This window comes from Triturus cristatus, chromosome 7, assembly GCF_964204655.1.
Source record: "Triturus cristatus chromosome 7, aTriCri1.1, whole genome shotgun sequence".
Taxonomy (NCBI): domain Eukaryota; kingdom Metazoa; phylum Chordata; class Amphibia; order Caudata; family Salamandridae; genus Triturus; species Triturus cristatus.
In genome coordinates, this window is record NC_140590.1 from 80,966,799 (window position 1) to 80,986,909 (window position 20,111).

A 20,111-nucleotide genomic window follows, 5' to 3' on the forward strand; every position below is an offset into this window, starting at 1 on the left:
TGAGCTATTGGCCCTTAACCCTAGTCGGGCAGTATTTAAGACTGGCATCAAAAAATGTGTGAGAACGAGCTCTCCCATAATGGATAAGGCACTTCTTACCAAACGTAGTCATGCTTGGGCCCTTGTAAATTCATACAGACGGCTAGCCCCTGCCTCCTACCTGTCTTGCACCTATTCATTGTATCTAAAACGTAGTTTTATGGCAATCAGAATGGGTGACTGGCGTTTCTTGCAAGATTTGCCCTCTTGGCGACGCACGTCGGAAAATGTAACCTGTAGAGGGTGTAGCAAGACAGCCGAAACTCTGCTACATGTGGTTTGTCTTTGCCCAGCCTTTAATTCTCAACGCAGGTGCAAACTCAAATTAGAGAGGAATAGGCTGGGCGTTCGGACATGTAGGCAAGCCATTATCACGGCCCTGAATCCCGAAAATACAGATTTAAACCTGGGTTTAATAACTTTTATTCAGCAAGCATATCAAAATTTTGTGCAAAAGAGGCCTTGCTAATAACATTTTTTAGGGAAGATCAAATGAAATGATTATCACGCTGCAATCTGACAGGTTAACTCATCAAATCGTATTTCAAAGAATACTGCCTTGTTTTTAATAAGTATGTTGTACTTTTATAGTCAGTGTATTTTAAAACAGTTGGTTTTAAATGTGAACTTTGTAAATTCTTTTAAAGATATCTGTGTTATATCTAAATAAAGATTATTATTATTATTACAAGTCCCAGAAGGAAATCTGCAGTGGGCTCCAAACCCAGGCCTCCCGTCAGGTGGCATAGACGACAGGAGGCCTTTCTGCAAGCATGGCATCTGTTGAGGATAACACCTACGAGCTAGGGTTTATAAAGTGGGAGCTGTACCAGGGTGGTGTGCAGGGATGCATCCGTCGGAGCTGCAGCAGGCCGTGGCTATGCGCATGCTCATCTGCGGGGAGTTGTAGCTGTACGCCTGCTTGCATGTACTGGACCGGTCACACGTCCTCAGGAGCACTTGTGCTTTTCCTCCACCTGGGGGCAACAAATAGACACACAAACTGAAATATTTAATTGCACAGAAGATTCAACTTAGTTTCGACTGTGACCATGTGCATGGTGGCCTTCATCAGGCCAGAGTGCACATTGCCACTTCGTTGGAGATGTAAACATTTGTATGTACCTCCTACAACTTCTGAGTACGCAGTCAAGCATTTAGTCTCTGGCCCGGTGCAGGGTTTCAGATCCCCTGTGCAGGACTCGCCTGTTGGGCTGCTGCACTCATAACACATAAGTGCATTTCCTGGTAGAAAGACAAGAAAATACATCATTAGTCTGGTTTATTTGTGTAAGGTGAGCTCCCTCCTCCTCCATTGCTTACAATGCCTGAATTTTAAAAGGTCTCACACGGCACCTATAGAGAAGCAACGCACCTACAGCACATCTCTAGAGAAGCAAGGCACCTGGGGCCCCTATAGAGAGGCAAGGCACCTACAGGGCACCTATAGAGAAGCAAGGCACCTATAGGGCACCAAGGCACCTATAGAGAAGCAGGATAACTTTCGGACAACTATTGAGAAGCAAGGCCCCTACAGCACACCTCTACAGAAGCAAGGCACCCATAGGGCACCTATAGAGAAGCGGGGCACCTACCAGACACCTATAGAGAAGCAAGGCACCTATAGCGCGCCTATAGAGAAGCAAGGTATCTATAGGGCACATATAAGGCACCTATAGAGGAGAAGGGCACCTATATGGCACCTATAGAGAAGCAAGACATTCTTATCAAAGGTTACTGTAATGGCATAAGAAGAGTTCAAGAATCCCCAGCCTGGCACTAAATGTCACTATAAGATCACTACCTGGTATATATGGTGGTTCTACATGGAGCCTGGGAAGACTTCTCCACTGACCAAAAAGACCCGACAGAGGAGCCACCATTACATCAACATAATACCACGACGAAATATGTAAAGCACATTAATCACTATGTCCATGAATCTACATCATGATATAATGTTAACACGGGATGGCCATACAGAGCACAAGACGTCTGTTCATCTCCGGTCTTTTAGACACCTTCCCATTCTGGATTTAAAGGGTGCGCCCAGCACGAGCAAGGAAAATGCACAATATGTATAATACTGCATTTAGGGCTTCTCATTCTATCAAGGGATAACTCGACTCGGACGCCTTCAATACCCTTAAACAGAAGCTACAATCCCCTCTTTCCCCTCTCTCTTCTGCATCGGGATATTTTTTAACCTAAAGCCAATCGGATCTGTTATAACAATACTCGTCTCCTCTTTGAAAGCATTTTACACCCACTAGGTCAATCTTCAACTGCTTAAACGCCAGACTACAACCCCCAAACAAACGTCTCGTTCTTTTGCATAAATGATGCAAAGAAGTTGTTTTCTCTGCAAAATCTGAAAAAAATGTGGCATAAATCTCAGAGTCTCAATAAGTACCTTAGTTGTCCCTCTTCACAATGCTAGAGGCCTCTTATCAATTGGCTTAACTTGTCTTCACCCTTTTTAAAAGGCATTGTCCTTTAGATAATCTATACCATTCACAGAAATTCTTCCCTTTCTCTCTTCTGCGAGTTATACCACTATCTCTCAGAGTGCCTAGAACTCTCTTGAGTACCTCTTCATGTTCACACTCATTCACTATGAAGAGAAGGATGTCAGTCATCCAGCTTCTCCAACTACATATCACCCGCTTCACTCAAAGTGCACAAACCAAGAGCACCCTCCATCCCCCACACACTAAGGAAGCCCCTCAAACCCAACCTACCCCCCCTATATCCTCTCTTACCTTAACCATCTCCATCCTATCCCTCCTACATGCCCCTCCAATCTCCAACCCTCACTCGCGTGACTCAATTCCACCCAACCTTACCCTATTTCTCTTACACCTCTCAGAACCGCTACCTCACTGCTGCCCTCCTTATTAAATGCCATTCGGCTCCTATTTACAATGTGTGCACCGGGTAAATTTCTGATTTTAATAAAACACAAAATACATTCCTAAGTGAGAATTCTTGAGTATGTCTGATGAAAGAGTTTGGGTTCCACTAATTATTCCTGTGAGTCTCACAGGACTTAGAGTCACCAATACGCACCTTACTCTTGTAATACTGGGTGGGTTGCAGGAGGGTGCAGTCCACCCGGTACTCTGATCTACATTGGATACCCAATGATGTTTTCTGGAATTCTCTCCAGAACATGGCCCAAGAGAGGGTTCTGTAGACCCTCTTGCACTAAGGACTTAGTCAATATACTACATTGTGACAGAGAACCCGGTGGAATGCAACCTCTCGCAAACCACAGAGCATACATGACTAAGGTGGGTGTTAGGTAAGGATCAGTCCTCTTAGACTCATAGGAATAGCTGCTGAAAGTGTCAGTACAGGCTGTTGTTGGAGATAAAACTGAGACCTCCTACCTTTTTGCCGCTATAAGGTCAGAAGTACTGGTCAGAGAAGAGGGTTTCAGGAAATTCTTTCAGCAGATTGTGCTTCACATTTTCTGGTGTTGTCTTAGAAAGGCTGGGAGTGAAGATTTATTTAAAGGAATGCCGGTCTGCATTTAAGAGTTGCTGAGGGTTGCCTTTTAGAGTCATGGAGAAGGATTGATGGGTGCACGCTGTAGGTTGGAGTGTACAGTATTTTAAATTTAGCAATAGAAACCATAACCGATTAATGTAATGGGAAAGGATCAATCCAGAGTTAATCATGGAAATGATTCAAGCCACGCAGTACCCTACAGAGGTCTTGTTTGTCTTGACAGAATTAATACACACCTCTCTCTGTAAGGTTAAATATCAAGCATGTTGATGATGACAATATAAACATTTCCAAGAAGAAGAGTAGAGTACAGGTGTTAAAAGTGTTAGGTAGATATGAAATTAAATAGGGGAGTTAAGGACTGGCCTATTCTCCATCCTGGATAGGTAGGGGTGGTGGTGTATTCTTTCCTACAAGGTAGAAAGGGCAGGTTGTCCAATCTGCAAGGATCGTGCAATGGAGCTCTAATATGTTTTCAGTGGTTAGTATTGATTACAGATAAGCAAGATGGCTTCCTTAATATGGAATGTCAATAGATGGTGGTGTAGCCTTTCTTCCAAGACTAAAAGTAAAGGCAGTCTAATGTGGAAGAGTCGGGCACTGAAGCAATAGTCTAATTTCAGCCACCACCTTGGGAATTCCAGAAGCTGGAAAAAGCCTCTAAACTCTTCGTGTCATGGTTCATCGGTAGGGGCACTAACACATTTCGGGGGGAGGAGGGAGGCGGTATCCATCCTCATCAGTGCTGCTTTGATGCCACTCCTTCTCCTGTTCGAGGGTGTTCCAGGGAGTGGGATGTTTTTAAGCTTTCAGCCTCTAGGCTTTGATGCGATAATTAGGAGGACCATTCAAGATGGGGTCACACCTTCCTGCTTCTCATCCCAAGAGCAGCATTCAGGAGACTGTAGCAGAATGGAGGTGAGCAAAAAGAAAAGGCTTTGAAGAGACTCTGTGAGTGCAAAATTGGTTCAGTCCAAAACTCCTTGTCAAGTACAAGGTGCCTGTAGGAGGTTGGCTTAGTATATGTTGCAAACGTATTTAAGTGAAGCACCCTGCACCAATCCAGACAACCCTTATGGTGATTTTAGTGATCTGCGACAACCATAGAAAGCACTCTAAGTGGTAGCTGTGGAGAGCAGCCTCCAGGCTTAGTCCAGAAGGAGTGTTAAACTGCTTGTTTTACCAGATATAATCATGTAGTGTAGGGTCAACGAAAAGGAACCACACAGTGTAGTTATAAAATTAGGTCTATTTATTACACAACACTCCCTAACACATTGGTTTATCTCCAGAGACATCAACACAACTATACAGGAATACTTCAATTGCAAGAGGTAAGTAAGCACAATACACAGTGGTCTCCAGGAAGAGACCAAACCATATACTAAGAAAGTGGAATGCGAATTGTGACCAATGTCAGGACTTGGACCAGGAGACTCAGAAGAGCTGGGGACCCATGGATCAAAGGCTGCTGTCTATACTTGCCCAAGTTAGGATATCGCGCCATCTTGGCAGAAGAGTTATCTGACCTAATAACTCAGTTCTCCTTAAGTGACATGAAGAATGTGTTTTTGGGCAACTTCAACTTCCATTGGAACAACTCTGAAGACACCACAGTCAGGCTACTAGCGAACCTTCTTGAAATAAACCACTTTAAACAACTCTGCAATGAACCAACACACATCAAAGGCTCCACTCTAGATGCGATTATCATTAATAGTAAACTGGTCTCGCTCAGTTCTATTTCACCTATTGACTGGTCTGACCATCATCATCTCATACTGTTCAATATCAATACCCTGGTCAGACCCCATCTAGACATAACAAATAAACTCAAGTAATGGACCAGAAACCTCAAACAAGTCCCAAAAACTGAACTGGAATCCAAGATTTGTGAACAACTGCAACATCACCCCCTCACACATACCACCGATGATCTCACTACCCACTATAACACAGCAATGCCAAAAGTTCTTTACCAAGTGGCACCGCCCAAACTGAGATCAATCCAATCGAAATCTTGGTTTAACACAGATCTCAACAACGAAAGTCGACGACTCAGACAAGCAGAAAGGACATGGAGACAAAACCCCTCGACAATCCACCTAGCACTATTTAGAACTACAAGGCTGTTACATAAGAAACACATTTTTAGAGAAAACACCTCTTTCTTTCACAGCTAACTGGACCATACAAAGAATATACCCAGGGAGCTCTTTAACATTGTCAAACGACAAACCACGTCTTCACCCCCACATGAAATAATCACCACTAATGAATGCTGTGAATTAATTGCCAACTGTTTCACTGACAAAATCACAAAAATGGAGCAATCCCTCTTGCAAGTTGAAAATCTATCCTCCGTCCTAGCCATCCTCACCGACCCGCCTCCCTCCATGGAAGCTCCACCCTCGGAACTCACCAATGACCAAATGGAACTTACGGCTACCATAATCACACCCAACTGAAAAACAATGCTAACTGGTCTGAATTTAAACCCATGACAGAAATTGAAGTCTTCGATTATAATCGCGAAATTAAAGCCCACTTCAAATATTAAGGATCCCCTCCCATCCACGATTGGACAAAATCTCAACCACATAATTGCCCCGTACTGGACAAAAATCATTAACGCACCTCTCACCTCGGGCTGTGTCCCTGACTCCCCCCAACTAGGATAAATCACACCCATTCTCAAAAACCCCAAGGCTGACCCAAATGATCTCAACGACCTCAGATCTATCTCCAACCTCCCGTTCTTAGCCAAAACTATGGAAAAATGTGTCCTACAACAACTTAACCATCTTGATTTGAAGGTGTCATGGAATTCAACTTCCAGGACACCTTCCAATCAGGGTTCAGGAAAGGCTGCAGCATTGAAAATGCCATGCTCAATATCTCAGATGACATCCACAGATCCTTAGACAATGGTGACGCATACCTACTTATCCTGCTTGTCCTATCAGCGGCTTTTCACCCAGCCTTACTTGAATCACTTGAATCACTGAAGATCCGCTCTGGTATCAATGGCACAGTCTTAAAATGGTTCACATCTTACATACAACACCGATCACAACAAATCAAAATCAACTCCTGTCTATCTAAACTCACGTGTCACACTTGGTGTGTCCCAGGGCTCAATTCTCTCCCCGTCCCATTTCAACCTTTTTATGGAACCCCTTACAATCATTCTGAAGAAAGCAGGGATCAAATATCACTTATATGCTGATAACACCCAGCTCTATTACACAATCAAATCACCTAGTGACATCCTGCATCTCAACGCCACTCTGAGCAAGATACAAACTTGGTTTAATTCTGGCCACTTAAAGCTAAACCCCAACAAAATAGAAATCATTCTGTTTTCCCCTAAAAGCAACCCCCTACCTAACTATGAATGGCTATGCAACCTGAATGCATTAAATTGTTTTCTCACTCGGTTCAACTCTGCAAAGTCCCTACGCTTCATCCTGGACAATAACATGTCAATGAAGGATCACATCAAAAACTCAGCCAAAGGAGCACTTTACACACTTAAACACCCCAAGGAAATTAAACCATTCACTCCATTGGATGATTTCAAGATAGTTGTCCAATCTCTCGTCCTCTCCAAACTGGACTATGGAAATGCCATCCTGACAGTGGGCCGAAAACACACCTCACCCCCCTTAGATCAGTTCCTAACATGGCGGTCTGGCTCATAACAGGTGTTAAACGATTTGAACACATTACACCAGACCTCAAGATCCTCAATTGGCTTCCCATCGAAGGAAGATGTGCTTTCAAGACTGCCTGCATCACCCGCAAAGCCCTTCACTCACATACCCCCCACTATTTAGACAACAAGCTCATGAAAGCTGGAAGAATCAGAACTTTGAGAAGCTCCAACTCACTTCTCATCGTACCTCCCAAACTAAAAAGGAAATCAACCCAGACTCGCTCTTTTTCTGGAAATGCACCCAGCATATGGAATTCTCAACCTAGAGATTTACGATACAACCCCTCCTTCTCTTGCTTCAAAAGAGACCTGAAACTCCTCCTCCTCAACAAATACTTTAACACTTTATCATACTGAACTTTGTTAATTGTCACTCTTTACAGGTCTATACCTTCTGTTTAAGTTGTTTGTTTGTTTGTGTCCGCTGTCTATTAGGTCTTTCTCTCCCTTAACAATTGTTCTTATTATCCGCATACGGTAATTCACGTTCATCGCTCATTGATTTTCTTTGTATATTTATATGTGTGCTCCAAAATCTAATATGTCTCGCATCATATGGTAAACCCGCTTGATTTTTTTTGTGTTCTTCTCAATCATGTAAAGCGCTCTGATGCCCTCGGATCTAGCTAGCGCTATATGAAACCTCCAAATAAATAAATAATAAATAAATAAATAGTGGAACTTACAAGTAAAGTGTCAACTTCCATGCCACGGTCACCGACAAGGACAGCCTGAGCGGGTGTTCTGAAAAGGCCAGAACCCACTTCAGAACCGAAGGTTAACCATACTAATCCCTTGGGGGCTGTACTACTACTTGTACTGGTGCTAGGGGGGGCTAGTTGCCTTAGTGGCAGTAGTAGCAGCTTATTTGGTGTTAGCCTTAGAACAATTGACATCCTTTGGTCAATGGCCTTTCTCCCTACACAGGTAATACCAAGGTTTCGTGCCAGAGAAGGAAGAGAATTGGGGCTCACCCCCAGCGGAATGTTTTTGGGGACCCTGTGAAGCATTCTTTTTGTCTTTACCCTTCTCTCCACCCTTCTCTTGGGCTTTAGATGAATTGTGCTTCTTCTGGTCACCAGCACCTTGAACTTTTTTTATCAATCAATCAATATGTTAATTTCTATCACTTAAGACCATAAAAGACAATTAACAATAAAACACACAACCCCTCTACTTAGAGGGGAAGGGATAGACAGAGTTCAAAATAGAATAAAATGAAAAAGATTTAAATAATTATTGATCAGACATTTAGGAAATTTACAACAAACGTTAAAATTTCTGCTGTTAAAACCACACTTAGTGGTCTAAAAAGAAGCCATAAAAAGCATAGCACAAATCTGCTGCACATTACATGCAACTAGCAATTAGCAATTGGGAGCCCTTAAAAGTACGCGTCTGCAGTTGGGCATAGAAAGTCTGGTTTGGGATTTAACAAACATTCGCCAGTTTAAACGATACAGTATATATAAAAAGGATTTGGTGGAAGCTCCGCCTATAATTTACACCAGACAAGAGTTAATACATAGGTCTGCAGGCGTAATATTGGCCTGCCCGTTTCCACGTCTTTTTACTTCATTTACAAATCGTTAAGTCAGGTGTGCTGGCGGTCTTAGTAATTTTTTTCCCGAATTAGCCACATCCAGCTTAAGAATTTAGCAGCAGCTAGAATACACGGAGCATTTGTGTTGGTCAGCAATATTCTCACTGCGGTGGCACTACTCCTAACAACCATATTTCTACATAGTGGCTTCAACCATTTTCTCCGCGGGGCCTGATAGGCCGGGCAGACAAATAAAATATGCAAGTAGGACTCCTCATACTCCATACACAGTTTGCACTTACTGTCATTAAGATTGTGCCATTTGCTTGTAAAAGAGTTTACTGGTAATGAACCCACCCGGAATTGAAAATAAAGATGTCTGTCCCTTGGTTTGGTGATGACATCCCAAAAGTGCTCGTATTGGGGACAGGGCTTAAACTCTAAATATTTGCCCGTCAGGGATGTGGACTCTGTGGTTAATATACTATTCTTCACCACCATGGACCAATACAGCCCTTTCATATCTTTTTTGTGGGAAATTGTTGGCCCTCTGGGTCGTCCCATAAATGTTGCATTCCCATACTGTTAAATGGTAGCGGCAGTTTCAGTCGGTATCCTTTCAAGTATTTGCCCGGCGGTAATCGCCTCTCATACCACTCGATAATTTACCAATAAAAGAGGCAGGCGCTGGAGACTGGAAGGCAGGAAACAAGGTTTTATTCCGTCGGAGCAGAACACATCAGATCAGACAGCAAGGTATCGTCACGAGGTGCTCTAACTGCATCTCTGAGACCTGGTCTCTTATACACTGGTTTATTGCTTTATTATACATAGTACATTCTTGAGATTCCCTTGATGTGCGGGAAAATATCCCCTGAAGCCCCGGCTCAGATCCGATCCCACACATGGTTACAGTAGAGGTTCCCACCCTACCCGCAGTGGGAGATGGCTATCGCGCAGCAGGGAATTCCGCTAATTCCCGGGGGTGTGTGCAACCGGCCGGGTCTCAGGGGGTAGGGGCTTTGATTCTACTGTAATCCCTTTGATGTGGGGTGTTTCCCTTACAGTAGGGGCAATAAACTGCATCCGTAGGGCTAGGTGATGGCCTGGGACCAGTTCAGACAATGGGGCGCAGGGGAAGGGGGGTTATCAAAGGAGAGGCATGACCATGTATGGGTTGTCGGTCGGAAGTGGTTCTGTAGCAGGGTCGCGCAGAAGGAGAGGGTTTATGGCCTGTATGAGAGAGCGGGGGTGGCCGGCGCGCGGGGGATGCTCGCAGCGCCGGTGGGAAGCGCTGGCGATCGAGAGTGAGCGGGGAGAGAGAGTGGGGTGCCTAAAATGGCGGCCGTGCATTTGCTATGCGTGGCGCTGGGGAGAGGCAAGATGGCGCAGATAATGTTCAGTTTGCACGCTAAATTTCCACAGTCCTCCCTTTTAACATGTCTCGCCAGCTTGCCTAGTTTGGATCTATCCCCATAATACCCCGTACCTCCACCTCATTCAGAGCCTTCATCCGCTCAGTTTCAAAGTCCAAAGTCTTAGGGCAGATGCAGTTCATAAAAAACGAACATAAAGGTGGCAGACACTGAATCCCCAAGCAACATCCACATAGTATCATGATTGGTATGAGGATAAATGAAAACAGCCTCCATCCCCAACCTTTAATAGCGTCCCAAAACCAACTCCCCAGCGACCATTCTTCTTGTTCTTGATGGACCTCTGTGGACAGTCTGTGGAGGTGTTCAATTGCTTTGTAGACTGAGGGTGAGTTATCCGGTATGTAGGTACAACAGCTGGACCCAATGATGCGGCATGCTCCTCCGCGGTCAGCCAGAACCACATCTAGGCGGTTCTGGAGAGCCACCAGGCGGACGGCCTGAAGCTCAGCGGTGTTGTTGGCGAGGGCGCCAGCTGTAATGTTCATTGCTGTTTCGACCGCCTGGGTTAAGTGGCGGATGGCACGGCTGTTTGCCATCGGACCCCAGAGCGGAACAAGACCCTTTACTGCGTCCATGAACTGTGCTCTGGTGGAGTCGGTTTGTACAATGTCTTTGGCACGTTTCTGTCGGTGATGGTTTGCTGGAGCCACATACGTCGGAGGAAGGACAAAGGCGATGTAGCAGGTGCCTCCCCAACCTTTCGGGAGCCAGGTGTAGGCCTTAGTACCACACACAAAGTACATATTCGGGGAGGCAACAAAGGAAGGTGGGTCAACTGAGTCCAATGTTCGGGTGATGAGGCAGGAGCTGTGGCCCACCAGCTGTGCCCCCAGGCCTTCGAGGCATACAGATCCAGTGATGTTGATGACGGACAGGGCCACTGTTAGGGTGGCGGCTGTCCGTTTTCGGAGGTAAGAGAAGGTGGGTCTGGCTGGATTGTTGAACACTTGCATTTCAATTCGTTCTTTGGCGGGGATGTCCATGTGAAAGGAAGTGTTCGATCTCAGAGGGCAGAAGAGGGCGGAGGTTCTACCAGTTTTGTTCAGCCAGAACCCATGGTAGAAGTGTGACATGGTTCTGCCGGAAGTGGCATTGTCCTTGTAGCTCTCCTGCAGGAGGAACAGCCAGGCGAGGCAGGAACCATGGACGGAAAAAGGTGAAGGGATGAAGGGGATTGAGTGCCCAGTGGCATGGGGCAGCAATCCACAGATCCAGCAGTTAGTGGCGTTGGTGGCAAGATTGTGTTGGTGGAGTAACTGCACAAAAGAGTTATTCCAGAACTCCTTACGCCTTTCTCGGAGTTGGGGTGAAAGTGAGATCAGATGGTGTTCTTTCGTGGTGGTAGTTTGAACGGTAGTCAGCAATGTCTTATGAGCGGGTGTGCTCTCCTCCATGATCCAGAAGGTGACCACGAGGAGAAGGCAAAAGAGAAGGGAAATGAAAAGTGCTATTGTCTTAAAGCTGTGCATTCGGTCAGTCTTTGAGTTTTTGAAGTGGATCTTCGGACGTCCGGTTGCTTCCATCATCTTCATGTCGGGCGCTTCCATCACCTTCAAGAGACTCGGTAGCGGGCAGAACCACAGACTTTGTTTTAGTTTCTCTCCTGGTGGCCTTTGAGGTGCCTAGGCTACCGTTCTGAGATTTCCACTTAGCCTGTGGTCTGCTTAGCCGAAGTTCTCTCCTTTCGTCGCAAGTTATACCCTTCTTTGGATGGCACAGTGGGATCGGGATATTCAATCAACTCAAGTGTCTCTGTATCCGGGCAGCGGCTCAGGGATGGTCGGTCTTTGTCCAGAAGTTCCTCTTGGGCGGTGATGTTGTCCGTGGTTGTCAGGGTCGGTGATACCTTCTTGCAGTGGTGTGCGTGCAGCCAATTGCGTTTCCCCTCCACTCGAAGAGCTGTTCGGGTGGTGATCAGGACTTGCAGGGGGCCCGTCCACCGGGGCTCCAAACTCTTGGTGCGCTGGAAGTTACACACTAAGACGAAGTCACCGGGTTGGATGTCGTGTCCCGGGCCCCTGGAAACATCGGGAATGGCGTGCAGCACCTGCTGATGGATAACAGACAACGTTTTAGTTAGATTGTACAGATAATCAGACATGAGGACGTCTGGGACGTCGTGGATGGATGTCGGTTTTGGTGCAGTCCAAAGGTTCATGGGCCGCCCGAAGACGACCTCGTAGGGGGTTAAGTGGTGTTTGGTGGGGGTGGAACGCATTGATAGCAATGCTAGTGGGAGAGCGTCTGGCCATCTTAGTCCTGTGGTGGCGACTATTTTTGCTATCTTAAGCTTCAATGTGGCATTGTGTCGCTCAACCAGGCCTGCAGATTGGGGATGGAAGACCGCATGGAACTTCTGTTTTACACCCAACCCTTTTAAGATGAGTTGGATAACTTCGGCTACGAAGTGGGGGCCATTGTCGCTCCACAAAATTCGACAAAGGCCGTATCGGGGGAAGAATTCCTTCAGCAGTACTTTTGCAGTAGTCATAGCGGTGTTGTCATGGGTCGGGTAGGCTTCCACCCACTTGCTGAAGGCACACACAACGACAAGCACATACTTTAAACCTTGGCACCTTTCTAGCTGGACATAGTCCATTTGTAGGACTTCAAAGGGGTGATTGGGGACCCCAAACCCTCCCCGGGGTACAGCGGTTCCTTTCCCAGGGTTGTGTTGGAGGCATACTAGGCATTGTTGGACCAGACGTTTGGCTGAGTCTGATATTCTGTCGTTGTGCCAGACTTTGGAGATGAGTTCGATCATGGGGGCAGACCCTATGTGTGCGGGGGAGTGTGCCATGGTCAGCATGGGGATCAAGTATGAGTCGGGTAGTAACCATTTGTTCGAGTCTTTAGTTCGCCAACAACCGTCATCGTCCTTCAATCCCACCCGGGCCCATTCAGTTAATTCGTGTGGTGTGCTGGCTAGTTGGATATCCCTAATCGTTTCCCTAGCATCCTTCCATTTCTCAGTTTGTGACCTGGTCACGTACATGCGGGTCGTGGACCTATTCTCGGCTGTGGTTCGGGCAGTAATGTCAGCTAGTGCATTTCCCTGACCTATAATGTCTGTCACCTTCTTGTGTGCCTGGCATTTGATCACAGCTATCCGTGTGGGGAGGAGGACTGCTTCGGTCAGGGCAGAGACTAGATCTCCATGCAGGATGGGTGTGCCATGAGAAGTCAAGAATCCCCTCTCTTTCCATAAGAGCCCGAAGTGGTGAACTACCCCAAAGGCATACTGACTGTCTGTGTAAATGTTTGCGGTTGTCCCTGCTGCCAGGATGCAGGCTCGTGTGAGGGCAATTAGTTCAGCCGCCTGTGCGGATCGCTGTGTGATGCGGGCTGTCTCAACAACTGTTCGAGCTGTGGTGACTGCATAGGCAGCTGAGGTGGTGCCATCAGGGAGCTTGATGCATGAGCCATCCACCCACAGTTCTCCGTCAGGGTCCGGGAAGGCAGTATCCCGGAGGTCAACCCTACTCTTAGTTTGTTTGTCGGTGAGGGTCACGCAATCATGTATAGGGGATGCATTGGGGTCAGCGTCAGGGAGAGGTAGTAGAGTAGCTGGATTCAGAGTGGTGCATCGTTTCAATGTGATATGGGGCGCAAGCAGAGTCAGTTCATACCCAGTCAGTCGTGCGCTAGTCAGGTGTTGAGTCTTGGTTTGGTTCAGGAGGGTATCAACAGCATGGGGTACCAATACTGTGAGGGGGTTCGAGAGCACGATCCCCTCACTTTGCCGGATAGAGACAGCAGCGGCGGCTACTGCTCGAAGGCAGGCGGGCAAAGCTCTGGCTACGGGGTCAAGAGTGGCAGAGAAGTAGGCACAAGGGCGTTGCTTAGGGCCTATGGACTGGGTTAGGACAATGGGTAGGATAGGGCTGTTGCAAACATTACTGACTACTTCTTCTACCACTCCTGCCTCGACCAGGGACTCGATGATTTCCACCAATGCCTTCTCGCCTTCGGGTGATATCCGATACTGTGGAAGCTTTGGGAGCACTGCGTCCGGTCGGACGGTTATGTGTACCGGGTCGATCACCATGCGCCCTACATCTGAGTCGGTTTTAGCCCATAGATGTGAAGGTAATGTGTCGAGTAGGGACATATCAGCATCGGTTATAGAGAGCATACGCCGTGTGTGACAGGGTCTGGACAGATCTGGGTTATCGTGTAGGATGACTCGAACTCCGTCTGGGGAGCATCTGATGGTGGCTCGAAAATGCTTTAGCAAATCAAGTCCCATAATAGCATCGGGGGTGTTGGAGGAGAGCAGAAAGGTCGTGTCAGTGGTGTTGTCTTCTAAGTCAAAGGAGATTGGTGTTGATAAGGGGTTAGTGGAGGGCGTTCCGTCAAAGCCTATTGAGGTTACGTGTGAGCCAGACAAGGGTGCCCTAGGAATCAGTCGTTTAGATAACGCACTACGTGTCGCCCCAGTATCTACCAGGAATGGAGATTTTGTGCCCAAGACCTTAGCGGTGACGTAAGGACCTTGCTGGTCAACACGGAGTTCGACTGGATCCCTCCCTTGCCCCTGGCGGTCCTATGCGAAGTCATGAGTGCTCTCATAGTCGGACTGCTGACACTGGTTTTGGCGGGGGCGATCAAAGGTGTTTGGTCTGCCTGGCCTGTCGTTGATGGTGTTGTTCGTGTGCCCTCGTCCTTGTCCTCTATTTCTGGGGTCATATGCTGTGTCTCTGGGGTCCCTATTCTTGTTCATTTCCAGAAGGACCGGGCACTGGGATTTCCAGTGTCCGAACCCTCTACAGAACGCACATTGATTTCCATCTAAGTCTCTCCGTCCGTTGTAGGGTGCAGGTGTATGGTCTCTAGGGGGTAGCTTTCTAGGGGCGGTTGGTTGGTAATTCTCTTTCGGGGGTTCCCTTCCTATGGTCACCCCTTGCAACTGTGCTATCATTATTCTCTCCTTCAGTTCCTTTTTCTTCTTCTCTGATGCCCTATCGTTCTCGTTTTTCTGATTTTCGTAGTATTGGGCCATCTGGAGAATCGCTGCGGGTTTGGAGGCTGCCCAACTACTCTCGCTGGTCTGTAGCTTCTGGGAAACTTCCTGTGACAGACCCTTTACATAATTCTGGACAAAGAGGTGGTGTCCGGTTGCGGTGGTCATGTCTTGGCCACTGTAATCGGAAAACACAGTCTCGAATCGGGAGAAGTATTCAGACACATCTTCCTGGGGTTTCTGGCGGCAAGCCGTCACTATCGACCAGTCTACCTTTCTTTCTGGGATTAGAGTCTTCAGCTTTTGTACAATCTTGTCTGGGAGCTCTAAGATGGCTTTCGGGGGTTTCTGTCCTGGTTCTCGCTGTTTATCTATGGTATCGAGTTGTATCCAGGTATATCCGAACGGCTCAGCGTGGTCAACTTTCCGGATTTGTTTCCACACATCAGCCGGCAGGCATAGCCCAAAGAACAAGTCGATATCTGCTAACGTCATTATCGTTGAGCCTAAGGCTGTACCCAATTCAGTGTAGAAGGCAGTCGGGTTCTTTCTCAAGTCGGGTAGAGTCTTTCTAAAGGTCAAAATATCTTGCCGGTCCCACGGCTGGTAGACCCAGTTATATACAACCCTTCCCTTCGCATCTTGGTGGTTGATGTCGTCGTGTGTTCCCTGACCCCGTGGGGGGACCCAGTAGGGGGCAGCTTCTTTAATGGGCATCATGGCATCGGCCCTTCCTCCCTGGGGCTTAGTTGCTATGGGGGTTTCTGTTGTGGTGGTCTGTCCATGTTCTTTAAGGTGTCGGTAGACCTCGAGTGTACGAGTGAAGAGGTTCGTTACATCGCCCTCTCTTTCTTCCCCAATGTCTACCTTCCTATATAGGGCCGCTAAGCCTTCGGGACCTTTATCGTGGTACCTATCCTCATATGCATTCAGGGCGTGATAACAGAGCCGTACGACGAAGTGTCGTCTGCGGCTGTCGGCATACGAGTTATACACGTCTGTTATATACTCCTCACTTTCTTTTCGTTCCACCAGCGTCCCTACTATCTTGTCGATTCCTGCTCGTTCATTCTTAGTTAGTCGATTCATTCTGGTGGACTCTCTCTTTCCTATCTCATGGTCGACTGGCGTTGTGGTTGACGTTGGGTTCGGCACAAGAGGCTCAGCCGGCGCGGAGGCCGTGAGGGCCGAGGCCCTTGTACTGCTTTCGCTCGTGTTCGGGGGTTGTGGGTGTTGTACTATTGATTGGGAGGGTGCATACGGAGGGGGCATGTAAATGATCGGAGGACCTAACAGTAACTCGTCATTCGTTCGCTGCTTGGAGGACAACTCAGGGTAGAGCAAAGAAGGGGTCCTAACAGCGTACTGGCCTGAGGTTTCGGGTTCCTGTCTTAGTTTAGTTTCCCTTCTCTCTTTTATGTCTTCTTCTAACTTTCTAGCGGCAAGGTGAGCTGCCTTTCGTAATTCCTTTTCTGCTTTTACTTCTTCCCTCTTTTTCCGTTGCGTTGCTTCTTTGCGCCACATGCCGATACTGTCAAGCATAGTAGGCGTCGTCTTATTGCTACGCAGAGCTATTTCTAGCGCTTCTATCTTATGGTCGTCGAAGGATCCCATCAGTGGCCACTGACTTTCGGGGTCCTTCTTGGTATATTTATGCCATAGCTTGCTATAGGCTACGGCGACTAGTCCATATTTAGTGAACATGTCCTTATTAGGGGTGCCTTCCAGTGGAGCCGGATGGTTCACCTCTAATAAGCGGTCCGGGCAGAACCAACTACCAATCAGTGGGGAGAAGATAGGCATGACGGGTTTCAACGGGGACAAAAGTCAGCACTACCTATCTTTTCACTGCTTGCAAAGACTAGACAGAATATCTCTATTCTTCGTTATTTGTAAGCAGAGAATACCTCCAAAGAACCAATATCGAACAACTAGTGTTCGGACAATCAATCAATCAATCAATGGGGAGATAAAGATAGGCACGACGGGTTTCAACGGGGACAAAAGTCTGCGTTACCTACCCTTCACTATTTGCAAAGACTAGACAGAATATTCCTATTCTACGTTATTTGCAAACAGAGAATATCTCAAAAAGCACTATTCTTCAAAACAATCAATGTTCGGACAATCAATCAATGGGGAGATAAAGATAGGCACGACGGGTTTCAACGGGGACAAAAGTCTGCGTTACCTACCCTTCACTATCTGCAAAGGGAGAGAGAGAGAGTATTTCTACTCCTCCCCGTTTGTAGACAGCGAATATCTCAAAGAGAACAATCAATGAGCACAATCAATGAGCAATACTAGTATTTCCAGAGCATTAAACAATCAATCAATTATTTCTCAATTTGTCGTGTATCACGACCTTACCCGGACCGCGTGGACAGTTTCTCGTCTTCCGCCTCCAGCGCCCGATCGTCCTCTACTCTCCGTATTTGCCGTGGCACTCCTGATGGTTCCCAGTCAGGACCGTAGATCACTCGAGAGAGGTCTGCTCGGAACCAGTGAAGTTCGGATGATCGGCTGCCAGACGAGGGTCTATTGGGCAGGAGCTCTCCCGATCGTTGCAGTCGTTCACTCTGTCGTCGGGACCTCTCCCACTGGATCCACGTGTCGCTGATGGGCCCCACGTTTGGGACGCCAATTGTTAAATGGTAGCGGCAGTTTCAGTCGGTATCCTTTCAAGTATTTGCCCGGCGGTAATCGCCTCTCATACCACTCGATAATTTACCAATAAAAGAGGCAGGCGCTGGAGACTGGAAGGCAGGAAACAAGGTTTTATTCCGTCGGAGCAGAACACATCAGATCAGACAGCAAGGTATCGTCACGAGGTGCTCTAACTGCATCTCTGAGACCTGGTCTCTTATACACTGGTTTATTGCTTTATTATACATAGTACATTCTTGAGATTCCCTTGATGTGCGGGGAAATATCCCCTGAAGCCCCGGCTCAGATCCGATCCCACACATGGTTACAGTAGAGGTTCCCACCCTACCCGCAGTGGGAGATGGCTATCGCGCAGCAGGGAATTCCGCTAATTCCCGGGGGTGTGTGCAACCGGCCGGGTCTCAGGGGGTAGGGGCTTTGATTCTACTGTAATCCCTTTGATGTGGGGTGTTTCCCTTACAGTAGGGGCAATAAACTGCATCCGTAGGGCTAGGTGATGGCCTGGGACCAGTTCAGACAATGGGGCGCAGGGGAAGGGGGGTTATCAAAGGAGAGGCATGACCATGTATGGGTTGTCGGTCGGAAGTGGTTCTGTAACAGGGTCGCGCAGAAGGAGAGGGTTTATGGCCTGTATGAGAGAGCGGGGGTGGCCGGCGCGCGGGGGATGCTCGCAGCGCCGGGGGGAAGCGCTGGCGATCGAGAGTGAGCGGGGAGAGAGAGTGGGGTGCCTAAAATGGCGGCCGTGCATTTGCTATGCGTGGCGCTGGGGAGAGGCAAGATGGCGCAGATAATGTTCAGTTTGCACGCTAAATTTCCACAATACTAACCAGTGTCTTTTTTACATTTTGTAGCAACTTAAGTTTGCATGAGGTGTCAGATTCCCATATGTCTTTTAGGGCAGTGGGATAGTGCATTAACTCGGGGGAAGTCCATAATGTACGCCAATACGCTACTGGGCGAAACTTGGCCATGTCGGCCAGTCTACTGCAACCTAGGTTGTAGAAAACTGGCTTCAGTGGAGTGCTCTGTAGTAGGTCAATAACGTTTCACACAAATTTGTATTTGGCTACAACTAGTAGGGTTAGATTACCGAATCCCCAGAGCTCAGCACCGTAAGTTACAGAGGCAATAACTTTGGTATTGTAGATCTTAAGTTGGGGGTGCATAGGCGTGATTAGTGAAGACTTGTATTCTTTCAACAAAGCACCAGCTAGGTGACGATGTTTCAGGCAAAACCAAAGGAAATGATGGACGGAGTGTTGAACATTGCAAGCACTCACCCCCAGTCAACTGATCTGGGTTTAATCCATCACCGTTCTTTAGCCCACTCTGCCACCCCAGTTCAGACATGGCCATATGCAAATCAGTCTGACTCTGTGCATCATGGGAACAGTCCAGCCCGAACTGCCAAGCCATGTCTTCCCTGGACTGGAAACAAGCTTCCTAGGACCGGCTGAAATGCCAGAAACCGGTCCTAGGAAGCTTGTTTCCGGTCCAGGGAAGACATAGGGTGGCAGAGTGGGCTAAAGAACGGTGATGGATTAAACCCAGATCAGTTGACTGGGGGTGAGTGCTTGCAATGTTCAACACTCGGTCCATCATTTCCTTTGGTTTTGCTTTGTTCGCCATAAGTTGGCAGGGTATGCTCAGACGTGAGTCCCTTGCTCACTTTGCCACTGGATTCAAGCAAGCCTGGCTGAAGACGGCTGAAATGCCAGAAACAGGTCCTAGGAAGCTTGTTTCCGGTCCAGGGAAGACATGGCTTGGCAGTTCGGGCTGGACTGTTCCCATGAGGCACAGGGTCTGTCTGATTTGCATATGGCCATGTCTGAACTGGGGTGGCAGAGTGGGCTAAAGAACGGTGATGGATTAAACCCAGATCATTTGACTGGGGGTGAGTGCTTGCAATGTTCAACACTCCGTCCATCATTTCCTTTGGTTTTGACGATGTTTCAGGGCCATAGTTTCTATCTGGGGTTTCCAGTTAAGTTTGTTCTCTAGCATAATCCCTAGATAATTAAAAACATCTGTTTGGTCCAAGAGTTCGACGGTAAGATACACCCTTCCCTTAATGGCCCGATTCTCATGTAGGACCATAAACTTGGTTTTGTCTGCATTTATCACTAGACAGCAATCATTGCAAAAACCTTCAGACCTCGTAAAAGCCCTCTGCAAGCCGCTCTGCATCTTTGAGATAAGAGTATCATTGGCAAACATAAGTATAGGTGT

General features: G+C 47.4%; 1 protein-coding gene across 2 annotated transcripts in view; it reads right to left on the reverse strand.

The window, feature by feature from the left end:
* The window catches only part of LOC146808871 (phospholipase A2 inhibitor gamma subunit B-like), a 256,826-nt gene that overhangs the window by 33,728 nt on the left and 202,987 nt on the right, over positions 1–20,111 (reverse strand). For both annotated transcript variants that reach the window (XM_085615684.1, XM_085615685.1), the window contains 2 exons: positions 1,165–1,284; positions 870–1,016 (listed from right to left, as the gene is read on the reverse strand). In XM_085615684.1, coding sequence (XP_085471810.1) covers positions 870–1,016; positions 1,165–1,284 — 267 coding nt within the window. The remainder of the gene's footprint in view (positions 1–869; positions 1,017–1,164; positions 1,285–20,111) is intronic.